At 53.9% G+C, this 23,397-nt stretch overlaps 1 protein-coding gene across 1 annotated transcript; it reads right to left on the reverse strand.

Moving 5' to 3' along the window:
• Positions 1 to 929: 929 nt before the first annotated feature.
• On the reverse strand, positions 930 to 23,118 carry SLC41A1 (solute carrier family 41 member 1). Its single transcript, XM_074850160.1, has 11 exons — positions 23,029 to 23,118; positions 21,188 to 22,421; positions 15,468 to 15,575; positions 11,327 to 11,398; positions 10,862 to 11,006; positions 10,619 to 10,765; positions 9,708 to 9,855; positions 8,551 to 8,630; positions 7,595 to 7,729; positions 6,488 to 6,636; positions 930 to 4,605 (listed from the first exon to the last, which is right to left on the reverse strand). The coding sequence occupies exons 2-11, from the start codon at positions 21,563 to 21,565 to the stop codon at positions 4,420 to 4,422; spliced, it is 1,548 nt and encodes a 515-aa protein (XP_074706261.1). The 5' UTR covers positions 21,566 to 22,421; positions 23,029 to 23,118; the 3' UTR covers positions 930 to 4,419.
• Between the last annotated feature and the right edge of the window lie 279 nt (positions 23,119 to 23,397).

Here is a 23,397-nt window from a genome sequence, read left to right on the forward strand (position 1 = left end):
CAGGCACCCCCAGACCCTTCCCCATGTACCCCTGCGCCCCCGGACCCAGTCCTCTGCACCCCTGCGCCCCAGGCCCTGCCCTCTGCCCCCCCCAGCCCCTTTGCAACCAGCAGGCAAATCAAAAGAACCCCCGACAACACACCCCCCCCCCCCCCCCCCATCTATTTCAAAGCAATGCCACACCACGGGGACATCTTCAAGGTGTTCAGTGATGCCAGAACGTTTCTCTCTGCAACATGCGCTCTGTAGCTTCCCCCATTGCTCTTTCCCCCACCCAGAAAAGTCAAACACACCTCAGCACCCCGATACTCAGCAGGGGTGGGAAAGGACCCACAACGACGGGGCCTGAGGAGGAGTTAGAGCCTCGGTGGCTGCTCCCTCAGCCCCGGCCTCGCTGGGGCTTTGGTTTAGGGTTTAGGACTCTGCCCCCACACTCCCTGTTTGGGGGAGCAGCCAGGAGCCCCGGCCCTGCTGGAAAACTGTCCACACCAGGACAACCTGCAGCTGGGTCGGGATGGGGGGGGGGGGGGGGGGAAGTCCTTCCACGGCCACTAATTCCTGCAAATTTACGGACTTCGTGTGCCCCTGAGAGCGTGCAGGACCCTCCTGCCCCACGTACCTTTACCAACCGGCGCAGGCAGAGGCCACGTCCCAGCCAGGGCTGGGCTCCCACACGCAGCCAGTGGCCCAGGACAAACGCCTGCGGTTCCTGCCGGGATCCAGGCAAGGGCAGAGCCCCAGCCAGCCAGAAATCTGCCCTTTATACTGAGCCCCGTTTGCTTCAGGAACAGCAATTTAGTTGATTTTCTTAACTCTCATTCCACTGTGTATCAAAGGAGTTTCAGCCTAAACTAAAATAAGCTGCAAAATGTGGAAGAGAGACCTTTAATCAAGTAGAGGCGTGTGAAGGAAAGACACCACAGTCCACATAAATAAATGTCATCTTTATTTAACCAAATATAATTTATCAGTTAAGTTGACATCTGTCAATTCAGTTATAGGAACTATAAATAATTAAGACAGTCTTTTTCCTTTAATAAAAAGAGTAAACCAGTATTTTTCATTTGCAGTCAGCTGTATAGTAGGCATGCATTTGAGTGCAACCGGTGGGAAAAGTTTTTGACCATCAATATTCTTCAATTTTAAATTAGATTCTTCCCTGACCTATTCCCCACACACACCTTAGACCTTCTATAAATGTAGGGACACCACCAGCCCAGCAGCGTGACGGCTCTCAATCACCTCTGGGTCTTCATTTTACACGAGCGGTAGCTTCTTCCCCTGGGGAATCTTTTCTCGGGGAACTAAATAGTGATGTGACACCTAAAAGGCCAGGAGAGTTTCTCATATATATACATAAAAGCTTAAGTGTTAATGGAAGGAATCTCGTATCTATTCCTCAACGTTAGGCAGAGAAATGAGGTGAGCAGCAGAGAATACTCCTGAAGTCCCTGGGCTGAGACTTCAGTACAGCAGGGTTTTGTGTTCTGTTTTTGAACAGAGCTTTGGCCAAACGAGATCTGCGAGAAGCCCCGTCACCAGGGTGGAGAGCGCGAGTTCAGAGCTGCTGCCGCGGGGGACGGGAAGGGGAAGCAAGCCTGACGTTACATTAGCGAGGCAGCAAGGGGAAAGCCATCTCAAAAATAATGTCTCTGCTCTTCAGAGGGGCTGAGAGGAGCAGCCTGACAGGGCCCAGGTCCTGTCTCTGCCCCCTGAGCGCCGTGAACAGCGCAGGCAGCAGCAGCAGCGCTCAGCTCGCAGCCCCTGAAGGGGGAGAGGAGCCTCCTGCAACCCCAGAGAGCTCGAGAGCCAAGAGCCTGCCGGCCGTTTGGTTTGGATACATCTGCTCCCGTGGCTTTCTGGAACGGGTTTCCCACTCCCTAATCCCGACCTTCCTTTCCAACACACTCGTCTCCAGAGTAAGGACCAGCTCTGCCACCAGATCTCTAGGTTGGGACAATGCCCCATCCCAGACTAACTTTGGTCTTGACTTGGCCCAACGAGGGGCATTCAGCTCTTTTCTGGGGGGAGGCAGGAACTGTTCCTAAGGAATCGCTCCTCACCCAAAAAGCAAAACTGTCTGCACTTAGGCAGGGCTTTGTAAAGCTCAGCCAGTTCTAGCATCATGCAGAGTAACAGACAGATCTCCCAGCCCGGCCTTATTTCAGATGAAGATCAGCGTTCCCAGCACCACGTCTGCCCGCCGAGCAGCGCTGCCCAACGTTGTGGGGACAGAAAGCCAGAAGGAGAAGACAAGCATTGGTTTGTCTGAGAAATACAGAAGTTAACCTAAAGGCGGAAATTAGGCCAATCAATCCAGGACGGTCATGTTCTGCTGTGAGGAACACACTTAAAGCAAGAGGAGCAGCAGACAACCACAAATCCAGCAGCTTTCAGGTGGTGTTCTGGAGCTGCAAATAAGTAGGACAGGCAGTGTCCAGAGCAGGAGCAGAGCGGCAGCACCCCAGGCCTGTGCAGCCAGCTAAACCGAGAGCCTCGCTGTCCCTTCAGCGCAGCAGCACCTTGCATCCTGACCCCGAACACCGCGGGCATTCCCCCGGCGTTTGGGAAGACACGGGCAGCTCCCCAAGCTGTGCGCAGTGCAGCGCTGACATTAGGCTCCATGGGATATACTGGATTTTCCCCACGCTTGACAGATGTTAAGAGCTCTCCCCCCATGCACGCTCACGTGTTCAGTTTATACTGGTGCATTAGAGCCTGTTTAATGGCGCTGTCTGCCTGAGCACATCATTTAAACTTGGTAACTGGGTGAAGTTTCCAAGTCACTAAGACCTGCTTACATCAAACTGCACTCAGTTTACTGAACTGATTTATATCCAAATGGGAAAACTAAAAAGCGTTGAGTGCTGACAGCGTTCAGGAAGATCGTTTCCAAACGCCTTAATCACCCAACCAGGCTTTCTGTCATCACGCCGCTGCAGACTGCACAAGAGCCCTGCCAGCACGCACTAGCAGTGGATGAGAAGGCACCCCAGCCATCACCGAGCTGAAACGCACAAAAAGCAGAGGGGAAACAGAGCGGGGAACCCCGCGCTCGGCCAGCGCTCACAAGCTGGGCTCTAACCCTGACACCAGCTTTACAGGCCTGCTCAAGGGCAAGCGGGTTCCAGCCCCGTACAGAGCTGCACCAAGAACCAGGGCTTCGGAAATCCGACTGCGCCTGCTGAGCTGTTTTCCAGCTGGTGCCTACGCAGAGAAATCCAGTGGCTGGACATGGATTCCCTCTTCTAAGAGACACCAAGAACCTAACGCTCCCAAGTTTGACTGCCCCAGGCTCAGCTGGGCGAGGTATTAGGTGGCTTCTTCCCAGCTGCAATGGGCCCGTCAGCAGCACTCAGCAACTGAAAAATCTTAGCGCACAAGACAGGATGTATTTTTCCATCCACCCCTCCAGGAAAGGAAAATGAACTGAACTGAGCAGGCTGCCATGAGAATAGTGCTGTGCCCACACCAGCACAAAGCAGAGGCTGCAGCCTCCATGCACGCAGCTGCCACGCCGGCTGCAGCGCATCCTCCGGCAGAGAGTGGCCAGCAGCAGGGGAGAAGAGGGACGGATGGGGAGAGCTCACGGCCTGCTCAGAGCGCAGAGCGTTGCCCTCTGCACGCAGCAGCAGCTGAACCCGGCTCCCGGCGAGAGGCAGAACAAGTTTGAGATGCTGCTGGAGGGTGGGCGAAAGGAGCCCAGATCTGTCAGCAGAGACCAGCCTGCTCACAGCCAGATTTCAGGGCTCCGCAGCCCTCAAACCCGAGATCACTCACTGTCCTTGCGGGCACACAGGGATGGGTGTTTCGGCACAGAGGACCCTCCCTCACCATCTCGGCTAATCCCTCTACCAGAGACTCGCGTGCTTTGGGTGCTCGGCACGGGCGGGGGATTCAGAGGGTGAACACAAGGGTGGAGGGCGACAGGGCAGAGAAGACAGGAGTTACCCCATGCCCTCCTCCATGAGGTTGTACTTTGCTAGAAGGTGCCTGTTCAGTAAAATAAATCTGAACCTCACCTCCAGTTTTTAAAACGCTTATGAAGCGAAAAAAGCAGCCCTGCACCTCTAGTGACAGGGACAGGGTGGGCTCCCTGCATGATCTGACTGATCGGTATCTTCACTGTAGCCTTGGTTCAGACATAACTGCTATGAAATTGCACTTGGTGATTGTCTCATTACACTTTTTTTTTGTCCTTCCTAAAACTAGATTTATTTTCTGTACAAACTTGGCTTGAAATATAAACCACATAAATTTCCCATTGAAAATAATGAGAATCCAGTATCAAAGATGAAGTCTCAAGAGAGACAGGGTGGGGGAGGAAGCAAAGAAGAGCAAGGGTGGAGGAGAAGAAACAACAACAAAATGAAAGGAGGAGGAGGAGGAGAGCTGTGAGAAGGGGGGCGGCAGGGAGAGCTAGTCTCCCACATCGGAGTCCCGGTCACCGATGAGCCAGAGGACGTGAAAGCTGAGAGCGAGGAGACCTGTTCCAATGAGGTCCCCCAGCGCTGTCAAGTATGGGATGGAGAAGTTGTCAGGATCGAGGTCCCTGCCCCACATCCAGTGCACCATCCAGTCAGCAATGTACAGGAGAATGAGAACCTGGGAGGCAGGAAGAAAAGAGCCACATCAGCCACTGATCCTGACCTCGGCGAGCCCAGTCTTCGTGGAGCATCAGCTGGGGTGACTCCAGCTGGGCGGGTCGGGCTCAGAGAGGCAAAATCCCACCCCGAGGAGTGGGGCTGGTGGGGGGTCAGAACCACCTTGCTGGGCGCCATGTTCCAGGCATTTAGTGGGGGCTGCATCCCCAAAGCAACCGGGACAGCACAAAGAGGAACCTGGAGAGTTTTGGTGGGCCCCTGGGCATCCAAATCCCCTGTGTCACAGAATCATTCAGGTTGGAAAAGACCCTCGGGATCATCAAGTCCAACCATCAGCCCGACTCTACAAAGTTCTCCCCTACCCCACATCCCCCAACAGCTCATCCAAACGGCCCTTAAACACCCCCAGGGGTGGTGACTCCACCCCCTCCCTGGGCAGCCTATTCCACTCTCTGACCACTCTTTCTGGGAAACATTTTTTCCTCATGTCCAGTCTGAACCTCCCCTGTTGCAGTTTAAGCAACAGCCTGTCCTGAAGAGCCTCTGCCCTGTCCTTCTTTAGCTTCACATGTCACCATCAAATTTAGGCTTAGAAGGGAGAACTCCAGAACCCAAACGTCTAAATTTTGCATCTTGGTTTTCAGATCTAATTGGAATAAGCTTGAAGAGATATGGGGCAAAGAGAGGGCTCGGAAGCACGCAGGATGCTGGGGCTGGGACAGAACGCCCGGCTTCCAGAAATAAAAGAGCAACAGCCCAGCAGCTGAAACTACCCGTGTGACGTTCTCCCCCGCCTGCTTCAACGCTGTGAGAGGCTCGTATCAGTATCTACAGACACAAGAAATCTGCCTTGGATCCTCTCAAGCCTGAGGTCTGGGATGAGGATTTGAAGTGGCCACAGGCCTGTGGCTAACGCCTCTGGTGTCTGCGGGGCTGGGAGGGTCTCGCTCGGGCTGCAGCAGAGCTCAGGCCAGCGGCAGCCGGCCCACAGTGGCCCCGCGGCTGCCAGCTCCTGCTCCGGCGGCTCCCGAGGCTGCGGCCTGCGCACGGCAGAGCGGAAGCCCCCGCCAAGGGCCCAAGCACCCCGCAGGAGTTCACCACCTAAATTTAGCCTCCTGGATGACAGCGCTCTGCTCTCGCCTCTGATGGACGCTCTGACTCATTTCCTCACGCCGGCTTCGGTTGTTGATTTTAGGGGACACCGAAACCAGGCACAGCTTCCACAAGCGGAGGGGGTGAGCAGGGGGAGCGTGGCTGGGCTCAGCAGGAACCTCCCAAACCCGAGTGACTTTCCTGCCCTCCGACGCAGGCAGCCAGGCGAGCAGCCGCTGGATTTCTGCAGCGTGAACACCCTGGTCTGCGCGGGACCCTCAGAGCAGCCACCGCTGGGGTGGGCTCACACGGCCCCGGCGAGAGCGGCCGCAGGGGGAGGCAGGGCAAGGGCAGCACAAGCCACGCCAGGCACAGGAGCCCTGCAAATGTCACATCCTGTTTTGCTCACCAGCAGTTTTAAAATTGCTAAAGCACCTTATAGGATAGATTAACACACACGAGGTAAATGCTTCTGCTATCAGAAGGACTTATAAGAGACAAAAGACAGATTCAAAACTTGCCAAGAATGGTAGGAAGGAAAAAGTGTGTGTACAGGTATCAACAAAGAGGGGTTTATTCAATTTGATACCGGCTTATTTGACAAATACAATCTACCTGGCACACCTCTCCCCAGCACATACATCTCTTACTTAGGGACAGGGTGTATCGCTCTGCCTTCAGCAACGTAACTACAGCTCGAGTGGCTGAACGGGGCCCCGCTGCAGAGGACACGGCAGCGTCCCCTTCTTCCCACCTGAGGGGTCACGGCCCGGGGGGGGGCTCCAGCTTACCTGGAGAAGTGCAGCCGTCATGTAGAAGACGATGAAAATCAGGGTGAGCGTAGTGTGTCCGCCTTGCATGGAGCTGATGGTGTAAAGAAAAACCAAGTGTCCAGGCACCACCAGAAGAAAGAGCACACGAGCAGAGCGGGAATTCACATCTGCAAGGAAACAAAGATGGAGTTCAGGCTTACGATGGATTTGAACACAGCAACTCTGCGGCCCCCCTGGGCTCCAGGGGACTAGGCGGCCAAATCAGAAGCAGATTTAGGCTGGAAGGCAGCACCCTGGGCGATGACCCAACTGTCAGGATGCCCAAGGACTCTTTGTACCAAGCCTAGTAGGAGAGCTTAATTCTGTCCCCAGAGCAAAAGCTGTTCTCAGACCTCAGCTGCCCAAAGGACTCACGTCCCACCTCTGACATTGCTGTCCGGAATTTACTGTGAACACTGAATTTCCTCACAGCTCTGTCTGTACCTTGTCTGGTGATCAGTTTTTGAACAGATCACCACCACGCTGGAGACCTCTCACCCCTCCCTGCTCTTCAGGGACAGCCTTGGCCCAGAAGGCCGGGACCTGGCTGCAGGCTGTCAAGCCTCTCTAGAAAGTCTGGAGAGTAACAGCCTCTGCCCACACTCTGTGCTGGAATGCGAGTTTGGGCTGTGCTCTGCCCCACAACTGCCACAAATAACAGAGCTGCTAGGATGCCTTTGTAAGTGAGAAGCTTTCTGTAACTGCAGCTCTAAAAGCCCAGCAGAGCTGCGACACTCGAGCAGCCTCGAGGCAGGTTTCAGTATCCTGGACACATCTGGAAAAGATTTAGAGGGTGGAGGATTTACAGTATTAGACAGTCAGGGCATGGGACTTGCACAGCACATTTTCCTCCTCCAGCAGAGCTGTGCTGTCACACTGCAGCTCTGCTCCAGGTCTGACCGTCTCTAGAGGGCAGGCCAGGGCAGAGCACCAGCACATCCGCGAGCTGCCAGCTGCCTCCCAGCAGACTTCAGCCACCATTTCCTGCGACAGGGCTCCAGGGACTGTCCCAGACAAGTTTATTCAGCCAATGGCACCAACTGCCTCTGGCAGAAGTGGATATATTTCAACACCCGACTCGCATACCTGAGCTGAAGAAAGTGCTGCAAGGGCTGGGGCACTTGCGGGGGGCTGCTTCAGAGCTCTCTCCAGGCATCCCACTCATGTGCAGGTACGTGGAGATGCGACTGGCCTGCACTGCCACCAGGTTGCCACCCACACCTGCAGAGGAGGAGAGAGAAGTAAGATGATGTCTTTCTCTTCAAACACTTTGAAGAGAAAGAGCTATTTTCAACAGCCAGCAGATCTGGAATTGCCAGGTGCTGGAATAATGTAGGACAGTCTATTTTTGACCTGAACTCCACTTTTGCAGGATGTAAAGGGCTGAGACAAAGCACACTGTTCTATGGTTTCCCCTTAGGCCCCTTAGTAAAACAGATGCAATTCTATTACCACAGCTTTGATTGGAAGAAATATGTGAAACAAAAAAATGATGAGTCAGCCACCAAAACAGATACAGGAAGTTTAAAAGTATTTTTTGCACGAAGCATAATGAAAACTGTGGAACCCACTAGCACAAGATGCACTGGCTCAGAATTAACTCTACATATTGCAAAAAGTAATAAAGTTTCTCTGGTTCATTAGGCAGAAAGCAGGTCAAAACTTTATACCAGAAGCAACTAGATTTCCTGACTCTGAGTTGCAAATCCAAAGCTTTATGTCACCAGGTGCCACAAGACACATATCCTGGAAGATGGGGGTCTTCCACCAGCCAGGAGGAATCAGGAAATTAAGGCAGTTTTTGTTGGGCCCCTGGAAAACGCGTCTTTTAAGCAACAGCCTCCCAGGCCAGTCGCCCTCCCGTGGAAGGTTGGCACCAGGGGGAGCCGCGCTGCTGTAAGCTTGAGTCAAAACACGGCCTCTCACTGGCAATCAAAAGGGAATTAGTCTCCTTAATCTGCCTGAAATAAGGCACACAGGACAATTCCACTGTTTGCCAAGAGTCTCCAAGAGCTGCAATACCACAGGGGAAAGGAACTCACCATTAATAACCGGTGTGAAGACAGCCATCCCAGCAAAGTTTGGATCTGAGACCGTTCTGTCCAAAATTAAACCCCCAACACTGCAGAGGGAGAGAGGTCAGTGCTGAAAGCTCGTTAGGAAACACTCACAGGGAGCACCGAGGGTTCTCTCTGGTGAACTGTGCACACCCAAGGGTGATACATACACCTGCTAACGTGCACCTATGGCTGCGGCTGTCGCACGTGATTTTAAGCCTCAATATTTGATAACAGAAGACAGTTTGAGCAGGATCTTGTCTCATTGCTGCTAAAAACCATCAAAGACTACACACTCCCTGATGTAGTTTACGGCAACATAGTCATCAAAAGGAATCCTGCCCTTCAGAGGGCAGAGAGGGCTCCTGTGCAGAGGACTGCCCAACGGGATCTGTGTTTACTCCGTGGCCATGCCAGAGCCTCCCTGGGCAGCAGCTGGGACACTGCTGAGGCCCTGGATTCCAGCAGGAAGGTGCTTAATCACTCCTGTGCCTCAGTATCTAGAACCCCATGTCTTTGTCTAGAAAACACAGAATGACCTCCAGTTTCCTGGCAGTCTGGACTGGGGATGCAGAAGAGGTTTGGTTCCCTCTTGTTCCAGAATCTACCAGGTGTTAGTGGCAATGAAGCTGGTGCAGGGTCTGGAGCACAGGTCTGATGGGGAGCGGCTGAGGGAATTGGGGGGGTTTAGTCTGGAGAAGAGGAGGCTGAGGGGAGACCTCATGGCCCTCTGCAACTCCCTGAAAGGAGGGTGCAGAGAGGGGGGATGAGTCTCTTGAGCCAAGGAACCAGCGCCAGGACAAGAGGGAATGGCCTCAAGCTGCGCCAGGGCAGGGTCAGACTGGCTCTTAGGAAGGATTTCTTTGCAGAAGGGGCTGTTGGGCGTTGGAATGGGCTGCCCAGGGCAGGGGGGGAGTCCCCATCCCTGGAGGGGTTGAAGAGTCGGGTTGAGCCAGCGCTGAGGGATCTGGTGGAGTTTAGAATGGTCAGGGTGAGGTTCATGGTTGGACTGGAGGATCTTCAAGGTCATTTCCAACCAAGAGGATTCTGGGATTCTACCAAGGGCGAAGAGGCTGAAGGGGCTGGGGCCAAGGGTGAATCATGTGTGTCTGGGGGAGAGGAGCTCCTCCACGCCCTCCTACCTGCTAATTGCCATGGCGATAATGACTGGCTCCCAGCCAGAGTACAGCACCTCCCGAGTCGCTGCGTTCTTCTTGGCAATGATGATCCAGATGGGCAGCAGAGCTATGAAGAAGGCGCATACCAAAGGATTCACGTAGGCTTTGCTCTCTGAGGGGAAAAATAAGCAGAAGCAACATAGCAAGGCCACATCCGGCTGCAGTGGGGCGGGGTGCTACTTCAGCTGAGCTCAAGTCTGCCTTACAGACTGCTGTCACCCCTGGAGTCACAAACTCCAGTAAGGGAAGGCAAACTAGACCAGCCCAGCCTCAGCTCTGCAGGACATGGTATTTCCTTCTCCTGGTGTCCTCACAGGGGCTTTATCGACAGACCCAAGTGAGATCTCTTCCATTTCAACTGCTTATTCCCACTTCCCTGGGCAAGACCTCCCAGTGCTGCTTCACCTTTGGCTGAACCTGGCTGAGTCGCATCCCCTGCATCCCAGCTGCAGGGAAGGAAGGTGGAGGGGAGGGAGGAGGAAGTCTAGAGTCTACAGCTGCAGCTCTGCACTGAGGATCCCCAGCTGGTGCTGACGGTACAAAAGATGAAATCCAAAGCTGCCTTCTCCCACTGCTTTAGCCACAGTCAAGCCCCTGGCACTCGGAAGGGGACAACCTCTCCCTTACCACTTTACCTGGTGAGAAGGAAGTATGCAGATCACTGCCAAGACTGTCTGCAGCTACAAGGCAGTAAGAACGTCCGTTTCCTTCCCTTATCAGTTCTGACTAGGTCTCACTAACTGAGGTAGCTTCCAGGCCAGGCATCCTATACACCCCAAGAACAGAAAGGGTAAAGGAAGAGGGTGAAATGAGAGGGAGACGCAGCAGCACGTGGAAGGACCAGGGAGAGGCAAAACCCTTTTGTCGCTCCTCACCCAGCTCTTTGTACAAGCCCCAGCTGATTCCTGAAAGCAGAGCCAGGGTGATGAGATCCCCCAGGCTGGCAGCAATCGGTGTGGCAACATTATCAGGGTTGATCCCCATCTTCCTGGATCCGATGATGACCCCAATCATAATCATGCCTAGAGCAAAAAAGAGGAAGAAAACAGGATGAAGCCAAGGGGAGCCCAGCATTTTAGGAAGAGGTGCGTGGAGGGTGTGTAGGGTCTGTCTCTCACCCAGAACAAGGGAAGCAATAAAAGCAGTAGCCACGCTGCTGGCACAAAGCAGGACAGCATGGTCAATGCTGAAGTGCCCATCTGGGATCCACCCGAATACCACTGCTGCGATCGAGGCCAGGAAGCCAACCACAGTAGCCTGAACCTGCAAATAAAAACTAGAGAGTCACCAAGAGGACTAGAGAGCAAAATGGTCCCGGGGTGAGGGAAGAGGGAAACACCACCCAGGGTACCATTTCAGGTGGATTAACATCCAGTGGGGAAACACTAAGTTTAACCTATAGGACAAACCATTATGGCGAGATGACTGTGGGACAAAAAAAGTGGCATTTGCCTCCCCATTAGACATGCAATATTGACAGTCGATAGCAAACCCCAGGCATTTAGACCTTCTGACACTTGTCATAGTTGGGCTTGAACCAACTACCAGTATTTCCACTTTCTGCTCCTTTCACTTTTTCTTACCTGTATCAGAGCCATGTTCCCTGTTATCATCCTCCAGAGCTCTTTGGGTGTATCCATTTGGCCAATATTAGCCTGCAAGAGGACATGGCAATGTCACTGAAGACTGACAGCATTTTGCACTTGCTAACAGTCAAATTCCTGCCTCCCAGCTACGCAAGTTTGTGCCAGGAGCAGGAGAGAACAATGACCTCAAGTCCTTAGCTCTTACAGGAGAGCAATTCAGTAGAAAAGGCGCCTGCGTCTGTGTTTGCACGTAGTGTGTACAGCTGGGGCGCAGCTCTGCGGTAACACCTCAGTCTGTGACTGTCACTCGGGCTAGATACACCCTGTGTAAATACAGTGCCACTTCCAAGTTAACTCTGGTCTCGTACTCCAGAACACCAAAGCTGTTCCCAGTTTCAGCTGCAGCACCTTCTCCTTTCCAGCTGCGGGAACGGGCTGACACTCTCCCCCGCGGCAGGAGCGGAGCCAGCCCCACTACAGAGGGGGTTTTGAAGGGAGTGTAAAGGGGAATCGACGTCAATAGAACGTCTGATGAAAATCTTGCAAAAGCAACAAGATATACTTTGTCCCCGCGCAGAGTCACGCACCGCTGCTTATTTACTCATTGAATTCACTCCGCTGGTGATTAAGCCAAGCCTGGCTCAGGCCCAGTTGGGTCATGCAGCCCCTCAGGTCAGCCAGCCAGGAGGGAAATAGGGGGGCACTGACCCTCGGGTCAGCTGCGTGCCCCAGCTCCGACACGGACCAAGGCCAGAGTAGCATCACGTGGGCAGAGGAAGCTGGCAGCAAGAATTACTGTTTCAGTTAAAAGCTGAGTAAACAAGGCTAATGCCACGTGGAGACCTAGCGAGTAGCGGGAAGCAGCCATGGCACACGGGTCATCTGGCACCGCTACAACTGCAGGAGATGCTAATCAGACTAACCAGGAGAGATGGAAAGTTGCTTTAATTCCCTGGTGGATGATCCAAAATAACCCAGCAGAATCGCTGCAGGTTGCTGGTTATGGCAGAGCATCAGGGTCCTGCTCTTCCCCAGCACCTTCTGGGTCTTTATGGGAAATTGGAAGAATGGACGAGCAGAGGGTATAAACTTACATCCAGTCTTGTGTTATTAGACACTGATGAACACGAGGAGGAAACAAGGGGGAGGCTCGAACAGTCTGAAGCAGTAAATGGATGCTGGAGTTACTGGCTGCCAGCGTCAAACTCAAAACTTCTGCACAACAATACAGCAGCAATTTCCTTGCTGGTCTCCAAAAAACCCAAGAAGTCAGTGATCAATAATCCTTCTGCTCTCCTTACTGCATGCGTTTGAGAGAACTGCCAGCTCTTTTCAACCAGCACTGAGATGTGCCCATCTCTAGAGTGAATTATTCGGGTCAGTTTAGTGGCGAGGAGGAAGGAATGGGGGAAAACCAACAAAAAGTTGACTGGAGTAGCACTGAGCACATCCAGCATGGGAATTTGAGCTCCATATGAAGCCTGACCTTAAAATTCCAGCCACATGGCAATTAGGTTGGGATTAACATAACCTAGCTGTAGTCACTGGCAACAGGAGTTTAATCCTTTAACTAATGGGAGAGTTTTGCTTCTTAATTGTGAAAGGAATTTCTGAGGTGCCTTAATGCAGCACTAATTAGAAACCCGCAGTCTGAGAAACCACTCCAGGCTGCTTTCCTGTGGAGAGAGCACGAGACTCACGCCATGAAGCCCTAGGCAGGGGGGAGCTCCCTCCGCACACCTGCACGTGGGTCCCCCACGCTGAGGGAAGAGAGCAAGAAAAAAAAAAGGAAAACCCAAGAGATCATCCTACCCCACTATGCACAGATACGAGGAGGTAGAGCTCAAGGCTAGAGGATTCGTGTGGAGGCAGCACAGCCTTCTCTCCTGCCAGGGCAAAGGACAGCAGAGGACAAAGCCTGGGTGTTGGCCCACCAGGCTAATGCCACCCCCCAGTCGTCAGCTGAGGGGCAGAAGGAGGCACGAGGACACCAACGCCGCTCGGCACAGACGGGCAGGAGAACTGGACGGGTGCTCTCTGCACCAGTTCCCTGGTGATGCTGCTGCAGCCACCAGAGCAGATAGGGGAAAGTTTTGCATTCCTGTGACTTTCTGCACAGTCTCGTTTCTCTGCCAAGCCTGCCCCAACGTTGCTCCATGCCAGCCCCATACAGGGAGAGGATGGAGAAGTGCTGTGCTGCCTTTGTCCCAGGAGAGCCAAGCGCTCACCCTGATCAGCCCACGCTCAGAGAGTGCAGGCTGGCCAAGGTCAAGAGGGAGAACGGCCCGTGTCTGGGACAGTAAGGATCCTGACATGATCCAAACAATAGAGAGGGAATAAAACAAAGGGATTTGTTTCCCAGAATGAAGGAGCAAACAAAGCTCAGCCTGCAACACAAGCTGCAGCGCTCGGCCTCTGTCCCCGCAAGCCCTGGCACCCGAGCACAGCTGGGCCAGGGCAGCGCGAAGCCTCCCAGCAGCTCTGTCCTCCCCCCAGCACCTGGGGAGAGGAGACCAGCACCGAGGGGGAGCAGGCACAGCCCAGCTATTGCCAGGTAATGCTGGCACGGCCACCCCCCAGGCAGCTCAGCACCCTGCTCCTTCAGAGATCGACGGGCAAGGGCTGAATCCAAGGAGGAGATGGTCCCCCGAGTCAGCAGGAATCGGCAGGCAGGGGCTGGGGTGCAGAGGCCAAGCCAAGGGCTAGTCCAGGGAAATGCTGGTGGCCTTCCTGCTCCCCAGGGACTGCAGGGACCACCTCAGACTCCACAGATTACGATGTCAAAGTGCCACCAGTTCAGCAGAGGAGCACAGCATCCTTTAGGGTACCCACAGGGAGCTACTGCATGAGGGACAAGAGGGGCTGCCGGTGACATGGGCTGGATGAGCAGCTCAAAACGTTGGCTCTGCTGCCATCCAGGAATGCACCAGAAACCTGGGGCCACAGGGGCCAACGGGAAGCTACTGAGGAGCAGAGTCACAGCTGGCATCACCCTGTTGCTCAAGATGGAGGAACAAGAAAGGACCCAGGAGAGCAGATATAGAGAGACCTTTTCATCACTCTCCTGTGCTTTCTCCTGCAGCCACCAGTAAGGGAAAGGCTGAGAGGAAGGGAGCATGTTGAGAAGCAGCTCGCTGCTAGCTACGCCTGCTGCTACCACCCAGGCAGGGACTCCTCCATCCCTACATCTCAGCCAGCACCTCCCTCGGGCCAAGGTGCATCAGCTCCTCTGCACTGTCAAGGCCAAGACCAGGCTGCTTGCTGCAAGGGCTCTCTCTTCCAGCAATGCACAGCAGAGTTAAAAGCCTGCCAGCAGGCAGCTAACACCTTGCAGATGTAAGATTCAAAGCTGTATGTACTCCCATCATGGGAAACACAGAAACATCAGGCAGTCGCTTGCTGTCATGCTCAAGCAGAAGATGCTTTGCAGAAGGAAGGAGTGTTATTATCCCTGTTAGGAGAGGATGTCAGTCTCTCTCCAGCGCTGCTCAGCTCCAGAGACAGACTGCTGTGTTATAGAAACATTTAAACACAAAGCAATTCATTTACAGTTGGACTAACACAGTATTCTGAGGCGCTAACAGAGCCTGTCCCCATCTCTCACAGGGAGCTCACTGTTTCACAGGAATCGGACTGAATTCTAGCAAGAGAAATGCCCAGCCATGCCTCTCCATCAACTTCAAGAGGCTGTCAATCCACCTGCTCGCTCTCACTGCAAGGTCCCCTTCGTTTTGGCCTTTGCTGTACAGCTCTCTCCAGGCTCTCTCATCACCCAGCCTTCCTGAACCTGGCTTGTTTTAGCCTGCTTTGATAACACGCCCACACCCAGCTTCCTCATGAAGAAAACTAGATCCGAGCACTCCAGACATTAAACTGCCACAGCCAGCTCACGCACCGTGCCCTCAGGGCCCACGAGCAGCCGCGACTAGGAAGTGAACTGTCAGCAAAGCTTAAGGACTATTAAGCCTTCAAATCTGATCAGTCCAGTGGGATGAACACACCTGCCCAGCACGCTAAACTCCAGGCTCTGGTTTCTGGGGTCACTGGCTGGGACAGTTTTGTCTGCCCAGCCACCACACACACACCCCCCTTCCCAAAGCAGTATCCTGCTCCCTCCCTCCACTCCCTGGATACTCACAGCTGTCGACAGGCGAGACGCCAGAGTCATCTCCAGGTTCCCCTTCAGGCCCAGTAATGCAGGTACTAAGATAAATACCTCCGTCACATATTTGAAGACATCCCAGTGCTGCAAGATTAAACCAAAGACAGACCATTAAAAAATAATCATGGCTTTGGACTGAGCGTCACTTACTCATCTGCTTTTGCCACCTGGCACTGCCCGTGTGCGGCCCTGAGGAGACAACCCTGTTCCCCTTCTGGTGCCACACTTTGAATTTTGCAGCAATTTTACTGCTTTTGACATTTGTGTAGCAGTGACCACACGTTCCTGCTGAGCTTAAAAACCGGATCTCAGCCTGCAGCTTTCAGTTAAAAATCCCCCAAAGATTAACCACTGACAAAATGTTTATGCATACAGAGGCCAAAATAGAAAAAGATGAAGAGACTTTGCCCCAAACTTCCAGTTTTTGGCAGAACTGAGTACTGAAATTCGGTCAGTCTCAGCTCAGAGCCATTCCCTACGTGTGTGTCTTACAGATACATTCTGGAGCAAGGCACTGCTGCTCCCTGATCCTGCCAGCTCCAAAAAGCAGCTCACCGTGGCCTCCGTTCCACCCTACCTCCCCGAGGAGGTGTGTGCCCTCCCTCCCCTGACACCTACATCACTAACAGATTTACTGACTACTCTGGCTCTACAGCCAAGTCAGCTCCCTTGGGTGTGAGGCAGAAGAGGCAGCCATGGTTATTTAGGAGAAAAGGAAGAGTAATTGCAGGGTGAGCAGTCTTACAGGAGAGCAGCTGGCTTCCATGAAAACACAAAACCACCCTAAAAAACCTCACAACCGCATTTAAAAAAAACCCTGCAAGCTACACAAACCTCATTGCCCGATTCTTTATTTTAGTGAATGTTTTGCAAGAAGGCATTGTGTCCAAAATAACTCCTGCTTCCCACATTGCCTGACTGCCACACTCTTAAAGGACACTGAGCACAGCTGGAATCGCACTCTCAACAGCTGGCTGCTGCGCTGAACATGTTAACAGTCCCGGCTCTCGCAGCTTTTTTCCTGCAAACGTTACCTGCCACGGGCTCCATCCCTCGCAGCGCTCTCCTCGGCACTATCAGACCATCAGGCTAACTGGCCCGCAGGACACGTATTTCTTTCCAGGACAAGGAAAACTACTGGCCAACAACTTACAGCTAATACAAGTCACTCTACCTGCATGACCAATACCTTCCTGTGGGGAAGGACTTCAGTTATTTTTGTTTATTTTTCCATCCTTTGTGTTGCTTGCCTTCACCACCAAGCCAACAAATTCCAGTTTCCTGCCAGGTCCTTTGCAATACCACATCCGAGCCGCGCTCACTTGAAAAACCGATTTGTGAGAAAACTGTGAGCACCTGCCTCCTGGCAGGTTAAGTGTTTGCGATGGATGAACTGGGACCGTTTTTCCTCAAAGGGAAAAAACTGTTTTCCAGTCAATAAAAATCCCCTTAACGTTTCTGACAGCTTGTAAGACAAACTAGCCACACTCTCCAGCTCCCAGGCGCAGAGAGGAAAGCTGCTCAGCTATTTGAGGCACAGCCACAACCCCCTCTCTGCTGGAGGACGAGGCTCCTGAGGATACCCAGTTTCCAGACTCTCCTCGTGCAATGAGCAGTCCTTTCCCTGTTGCTGTGACGGGCAGTACCTAAGGAAACCACCATGGTCCAACCACCCTGCACCAGTGAACCTGACCTGGGAGACCTTTCCACAGCAGCCAGAGGCACTCTGAAGGGGTTCAGCTCGGCACGACTCTCCGAGCAGGGGATATTTGAGTTCAGTGCTCACTGCTGAGCAGGGCAGGAGGGAGAATCAGTCTGAAATACTTCATCCGACACAACAGCACATCAGGCTGTGCTTCCTTTAAGGTCACATCTAGGAACAGGCAAGCTCGGCTCTCCTTGGTCTATTTTTAGGCAAGCATTATGATTGTTTTGCTGCTGCTTGTACCGGTGAATCCTTTGCTACAACTTCCCTCGGCATTATCTAGAATTCAGTTAACAAGCACCACGCTCCCACTTCCCAGGACACGCTGGGTGTCACCAAAATCACTTAACGAAAGGAACATCGTCATTAGTCAGACCGCAGGCTGGAAGTGTTGTGCAAAAGTTTCCTGGCTCTTTCTGTGGAAGTAGAGGCAGGATCAGGCAATAGCTAGAACAAGTTCACAGCCCTCCCTCACCTTGTCCCAACCCTGGCTTTGTAAATTAACCTTTAAAGGAGGCTGCACTGCAAGCTGGTGCCCGAAGCTGCTGTAACGAGAGCAGCTCCCTGAGCAAGACAGGGGTGTTCCTGGAGAAAGGAATAAAAACCATCTTCAGGGAAGGAAAACAAGGAGATTTCTGCAGACATCAGCAGCTTGCTCACTGCAAAGAGCAGGACCCATGGGCTCCTGCCAACTTTCTTAATATAAGATGTTATACAACACTGGTCTACGGGCATTCAGTACGTCTCGAAGGCCTCCCTGGCTCCGGCAGAGAAGAAAGCTCCCACAGAGCCGTGTGCCCACAATGTGGCTCCGAGGGAAGAACCAGAGCCAGACTGTTTGGGGAAGACAAAAAAGGGAAAGAGAAGAGGAAATATGAATTTAACTTCAGGACGTGAAGCTGTTAAAATCCCTTTCCCCCCTGTAACAGCCCCTCTGACAAGCACAGAAATAGGCTGTTTTCAGAGCGAGGACAGAGGCTAACACAGCACACAAGATTCTCCCAGATCGTCCAGTCTGCTCCGTGCAAAGGGGAACGCCCTGCACTGGGGAGCAAGGGGGGTCCCGGCTGGCTTTCAGCAGAGCTGTGGAAGAGAATGACAGGGAGAGGCACTTCATCTCCAGCGCCTCCTCCCTGCCCTCTGGGGAGGGGGAGCAGGGAGACTGTAAGCAATCTAGGTTTCATTTATTTCAGCTTCATTTTCTACTAAGCCTGCGGTCCCTTTGAACACAAATCTGCCCAGATACCAGAGCCACCAGACGCTGGTCTCTCCGGTGCAGCACTGGAGGGGGAAGATCAGACCCCGACCTGCCACAGATTCTGGAAGAAACTTCAAACCCCTGGTGGTGTTTTGCAGTTTCCTCCAGGCTTGCCGCCTTTCAGTAGCTTTGCACCTGCAGACAACTGATACTTCCAGGGTAACAGCTGCCACTCAGCTGCTGTCATTTTTAGTCACTACGTGCAAAGTTAAGGCTTACACGAGTTATGAGTAACAGCGTGGTTTCGCTCAGATTATAGCGGGATGGTGATTCATGACAGCTCGGAGGGGAGGGATGCGCTGCAGGTTGGAGCTATGGCTGCCTTGACGCGGCTGCTTCGCACGCTGCCCTTCTGCCAGCACCCTCCCTCCAAAATGCCAAGGAACAAGTGGCCTTAACAGGAGAGCCCCAGCTCCAGGGCTGGCACTCCCCACCCGCCCCAGAGGGATGTTAACACCAGAGGTGCTCAGGCAGGAGAACGAGCAGATTCCCTCCTCCATACGGAACACTGTCCATCCCATCTGAAGAATCTCCAGGGAACAGACAAGTCTGGAAGACAACAATTGGGGCTCTGCTGGGAGAGGGACTGTGCCAGTAGTCCTCTACTGCACACAAAAAAGCAGCTGGTATGCTCACAGGTCACCCGGCCCAGAGGTCTCTCCAATCCCAAAGGGAGCAGAGGCCAACTCTTCTCCTGAGAGGCAAATTCATAGGGATACATTAATGGGCCAGCACGGCCAGAGGCCAGGGCTGCTTGTTTTCACAGTGGGGAGACCAATTACAGCTGGCTGATTAGTCTGTTTATCCAAAACAGAGGAAATGGAGTGTATGGAGCCCTCCAACCACTGCAAACCACGGCTACATCCAAAGCAATGGGACTCCAGTCCGCCCCAGTGCACCAGTTACCCACTCCACATGCTTTCCTCTTTTCATCCAAGGCTCTGAGTCGCTGGGAAACCAGTTATCAAAATCAGCTCCCCAGACTCTGCAGGCAAGCAAGCCGAGACCGCACGCTTCCCATCCCCCTTTTCCACCCTATGGCATTCAGATACCTCATTTAATCCCAAGGCTAAAGGGAGTTAGAGTTGGCAGGACAAACTGCACAGCCACATGCTGAGCTGCTGTGGGACAGAGGAATTATGAAGCTTTATTTCTATTAAAAAAAAAAAAAAAGCAGGAGAACGCAGCACTCTGCCGCAGTATTGCACCTCTGCCCCGCTCCCCGTGGCCAGAAGGGCTGTTCCTTCTCCAGGAAAGGCTTTAGGTCGGGTTCAAATCACTGGCCCTGGGAAACTGCCAGAAGAGCCATGGATGAGTTTACAGGGACTTTGTGAAGGGAAACATGCTTGAAATGTCTTTCTGCTTAAGAAAATTATTCCAGTAAATCTCTCTCGGATTCGTCTAGCGTAGCCAGCCTTTCCTGTTGAGTCACTTCACAGCTCTCTCAACAGGCTGCACCAAGAGAAACCGTAAGGATGACCAGCGTGCAAAGGCATGCAGGGAAATAGCCATTAGGGGCAAGAAAGCAAGAGAAGTGTCTGCTTGACCACCCACAAATACAGAAAAAGCCTGATTTACCCTACTGGCACACAGCTCGGGTGGAGATGATCGTAACTGCCAGCAACACAGACAAGTGACTGACATGTGAGTCTTTCTATGCCAACACTACGAGGGCTTGTTTACCCCACTTAAGCAAACAGAGGAGCTTCAAGCAGAGCATTTTTGGTTGACCACAGCTCCAAAATGGCTGCCTCCTCCATCCAAATAGTTTCATAAACCTACACTGCACAGATGATCGAGCTTTGTGCCTCAGTCACCGTTTTGGGCTGGGTATCAAGACAACTCTGTGCTGCCTGTCTTTCAGAGCAAAGGAGAAGAGGTTAAGCAGCTGATGTGCTGCTGGAGACACACGTTTGGAGAACACATGCTAGAGAGACTGGCGCAGGAGCCACGCTTTGTGAAGGCACGTTTCCCACAAAAAAGCCTAAACAAGCTGCACGGCTGCTGGGTTCCCAGTGTCACCTGCCACGAGACCTAATGAGAGATCACATCTGGTAACACATCAGTTTTTACCCAGAGGTAACAGCCAGCTCTCTGGCTGGCCTTTCCTAAGAATCACCTCCACACACCTCTTGGGAGGAACCACTATTAGCCCAGTTGCCCCTGGCCACTTCAAGAGCAAGAGGAGGCAGCGTAGGGGCTGCTGAGGCAGCCTTTGACCTTCAGAGCGAGCCACCGTGCAGCTTCCCGCACACACCACGACAGGAGAATCATTAACCCGGCTGGCACGAGCCCGGCGTGCTGGGACAGTGCAGCAACCATCAAAGATGAAAAAGTGACACAGGACCTGTGGAACTAGCGACTGGGATGTCTACAGCCACCATCAGGGAAATGCTTTATTTCAAGCCGTGATGCACAGGGCAGTCTCAGTTCCCAGGTAGATGCTCTGGCTGCACGTGTGCCAGCTGCACCCTCCTGCTCTGAGCTGGAGCAGGGCAGCTGGAGGGCAGGGGTGCCCGCAGCCTCTTCTCCCCTCACTCCAGACATCACCAAGGTCTCCCCCCGTCTCCCCTGACCCCAGCCAGCACACGAGGTAACTGATCTCCTCCCCTCATAGTTGCTATCTGCTGAACTAGCCTTGGCATTCGAGTCCCTCCTGACTTGGGATCAAGCCATGGTCTACAGAGACCAGATTCAGAGCCCAGAGCCGTGCCAGGGAAGTATCAATCTTACCTGCACAACATCTAGCACCATTCCAGCAGCAACTGTCCCAAAGCCTGCCAGGAGGAACGGAAAGAGGACTTGCAGCCCGATGGAAAAGGAGGTCTCCTTGAGAGGTGAGGATGGCTCAGGACCTCGGTCTGTGCTGGTGTCATCACTTTCATTGCTCTGGCTGCCATTTTCCAGCAAGGCGTCTTCTTCTCGCACCCCTTTAGCATTGGCACGGGACTCCAACACCACCACTTCTACCCTGTCACCATCAGGTCCCAGGAAATTCGAGGGCTCCACCATTTGCCCCCGGTCCGGACTGGTGAGGCAGTCCATGGGCACAATGGGCAGCACAGCCCCATTGGCCTGGTGGGTCTCCTTCTGCTCTGGCTTGGAAGACATGCTGCAGAGAGGCTATCCTGACCCTTAGCTTGGTGGGCCTACAGCCAGCAGCTGTTCCAGAAAAGATCTTCTGCCAAAAGCTTACAAAAATGGCCTTTCCGGCATCTAGAGATGACCTCTCCTATCCCCGCTCGCCTGCCTTTGAGTGCAGAGACTGCTCCTGCAGCAGAGATCCCCATCAAGCAAAGTCCAGGAGTGTTGGACACCAACCACTGAGCTAGCAGGGAACGCTGCTGGAATTGGGAACTACAGCAAATTCACTCTGGTTCTCTTCCTCTCCAGCGCTGTGCGATACAGCAGCCACCACGACAGGATCCAAGCTTTTCTTCTTTGATGTATGACACTTTAGTGCATCTTTCTGCAGGTCTTCTTCCAGCAGCACCACTGCTGTGATGGGGCACACAAGGCAGAGAGAAAACCAGATGAAGACCACTGAATAAGACAGAAGCTTAAAGAGATGAGGCAGCAGAGAGTAGATACAAGAGGGACTGGCTTTTAGGGATGATAAAACCCAGAAAAGCTCTTCTTACTACCAGGGCTTTGTCACTTTCTCCAGTGGCACTATCCCTCTGCAGAATTTGAGTCTGAAGGTTCCTGCGGGCTTTTGCTCTGTTTCAGCCTGTTTCGTGCTCTCTGCCAAAACGGCCAGCAATACCAGCAAGCTCCAAGTGTCACTGTCGTCCTCGTCTTCCAGAAGAATTTCTCACCTTACAGCATGAGGCAACGACAGTTCTTATTTAAAGTCACAGCAAGTTCTCCGTTAAGGTTACTTACTGAGCTGCACAGGCTGTAGGGTGGGAGCTGGCATTTGGACAGCCTTAGATTTAATGTCACTCTCCAAAAACTTGTCTTTCACCTGAAATACATGGGAGGAAAACCAATATTCTATTGGGTCTCGTGGCAGTCAGCGTAACAACTCGTTCATTCAACAATATTTTCCCCCAACATACACTGAAGGTACAGCCACCAGCCGTACTACCCCTTGACTCTTTAAACCTTCCTTCACAACCCTTCGTGTACCTCAGGGGGGCTGCGTCATGCGGGGGGGGGGGAGAGGAAGAGCCGCTTTCTGCTCCCCGTACCCCAGAAACAAGAACCCAGGAGGGTCCTTCGGGATCCTGCCCGGAGGCCAAAGCCCCGCACGGAGCCACCGGGCACAACCGCGGCTCCGTCCCCTCTCCGTGTGCCGCAGAGCCCCGTGCGCGGTGGAAGCGCTGCCGGGCGAGCGCGGGGGGGGAGCGGGCGGCCCGCACCCGCGTATCCCCAAAAGCCACCACCTCTGGAGCGGCCCCGGCCGAGGCCCAGCCCCGCCGGCGCGGACAGCGACCCCGGGCACAGCGCGGAGCGGAGCTACCGCGGCCGCCGGCCCCCTCCCTGCCGCACGGCGCTGCCGCGGCCCCCCGCCGCGGCCCCGACCCCCCGCGGTACCGCCGCGCGCCCTCCCGGCGCACCGCGCATCTCACCGCTGCGCACCCGCGGAGCCGCCCGCTGCCCGCTCCGCTCCGCGCTGCGCCGGACCCGCTGCGGGCTGCCCCGCACCGCCCTGACATCACCGCCCGCCAATGGTGGCCCTGCCCAGCGCGCCGCGCGGCGCTCCCATTGGCCAGGCGCGCGTGGCGTCACGCCTGGCCCCGCCCCCTCCGTAAGGGGCGCGCTGCCCACGCAGCGGCGGGGGAGCGGGGAGGCCCCGCCCCCGCGCAGGGTCACGTGTGGCGGAGCCCACATGGAGCGGCGGGGCGGCCGCCATCGCGCCCTCCGGTCCCTGCGCTGGGCTCGGGGCGCTCCCCGGGGCTTTACCTGCTCCCGGGGCGCGGTGCGCGAAGGAAAGGCTC

Source organism: Strix aluco, chromosome 25 (assembly GCF_031877795.1).
Source record: "Strix aluco isolate bStrAlu1 chromosome 25, bStrAlu1.hap1, whole genome shotgun sequence".
NCBI lineage: Eukaryota > Metazoa > Chordata > Aves > Strigiformes > Strigidae > Strix > Strix aluco.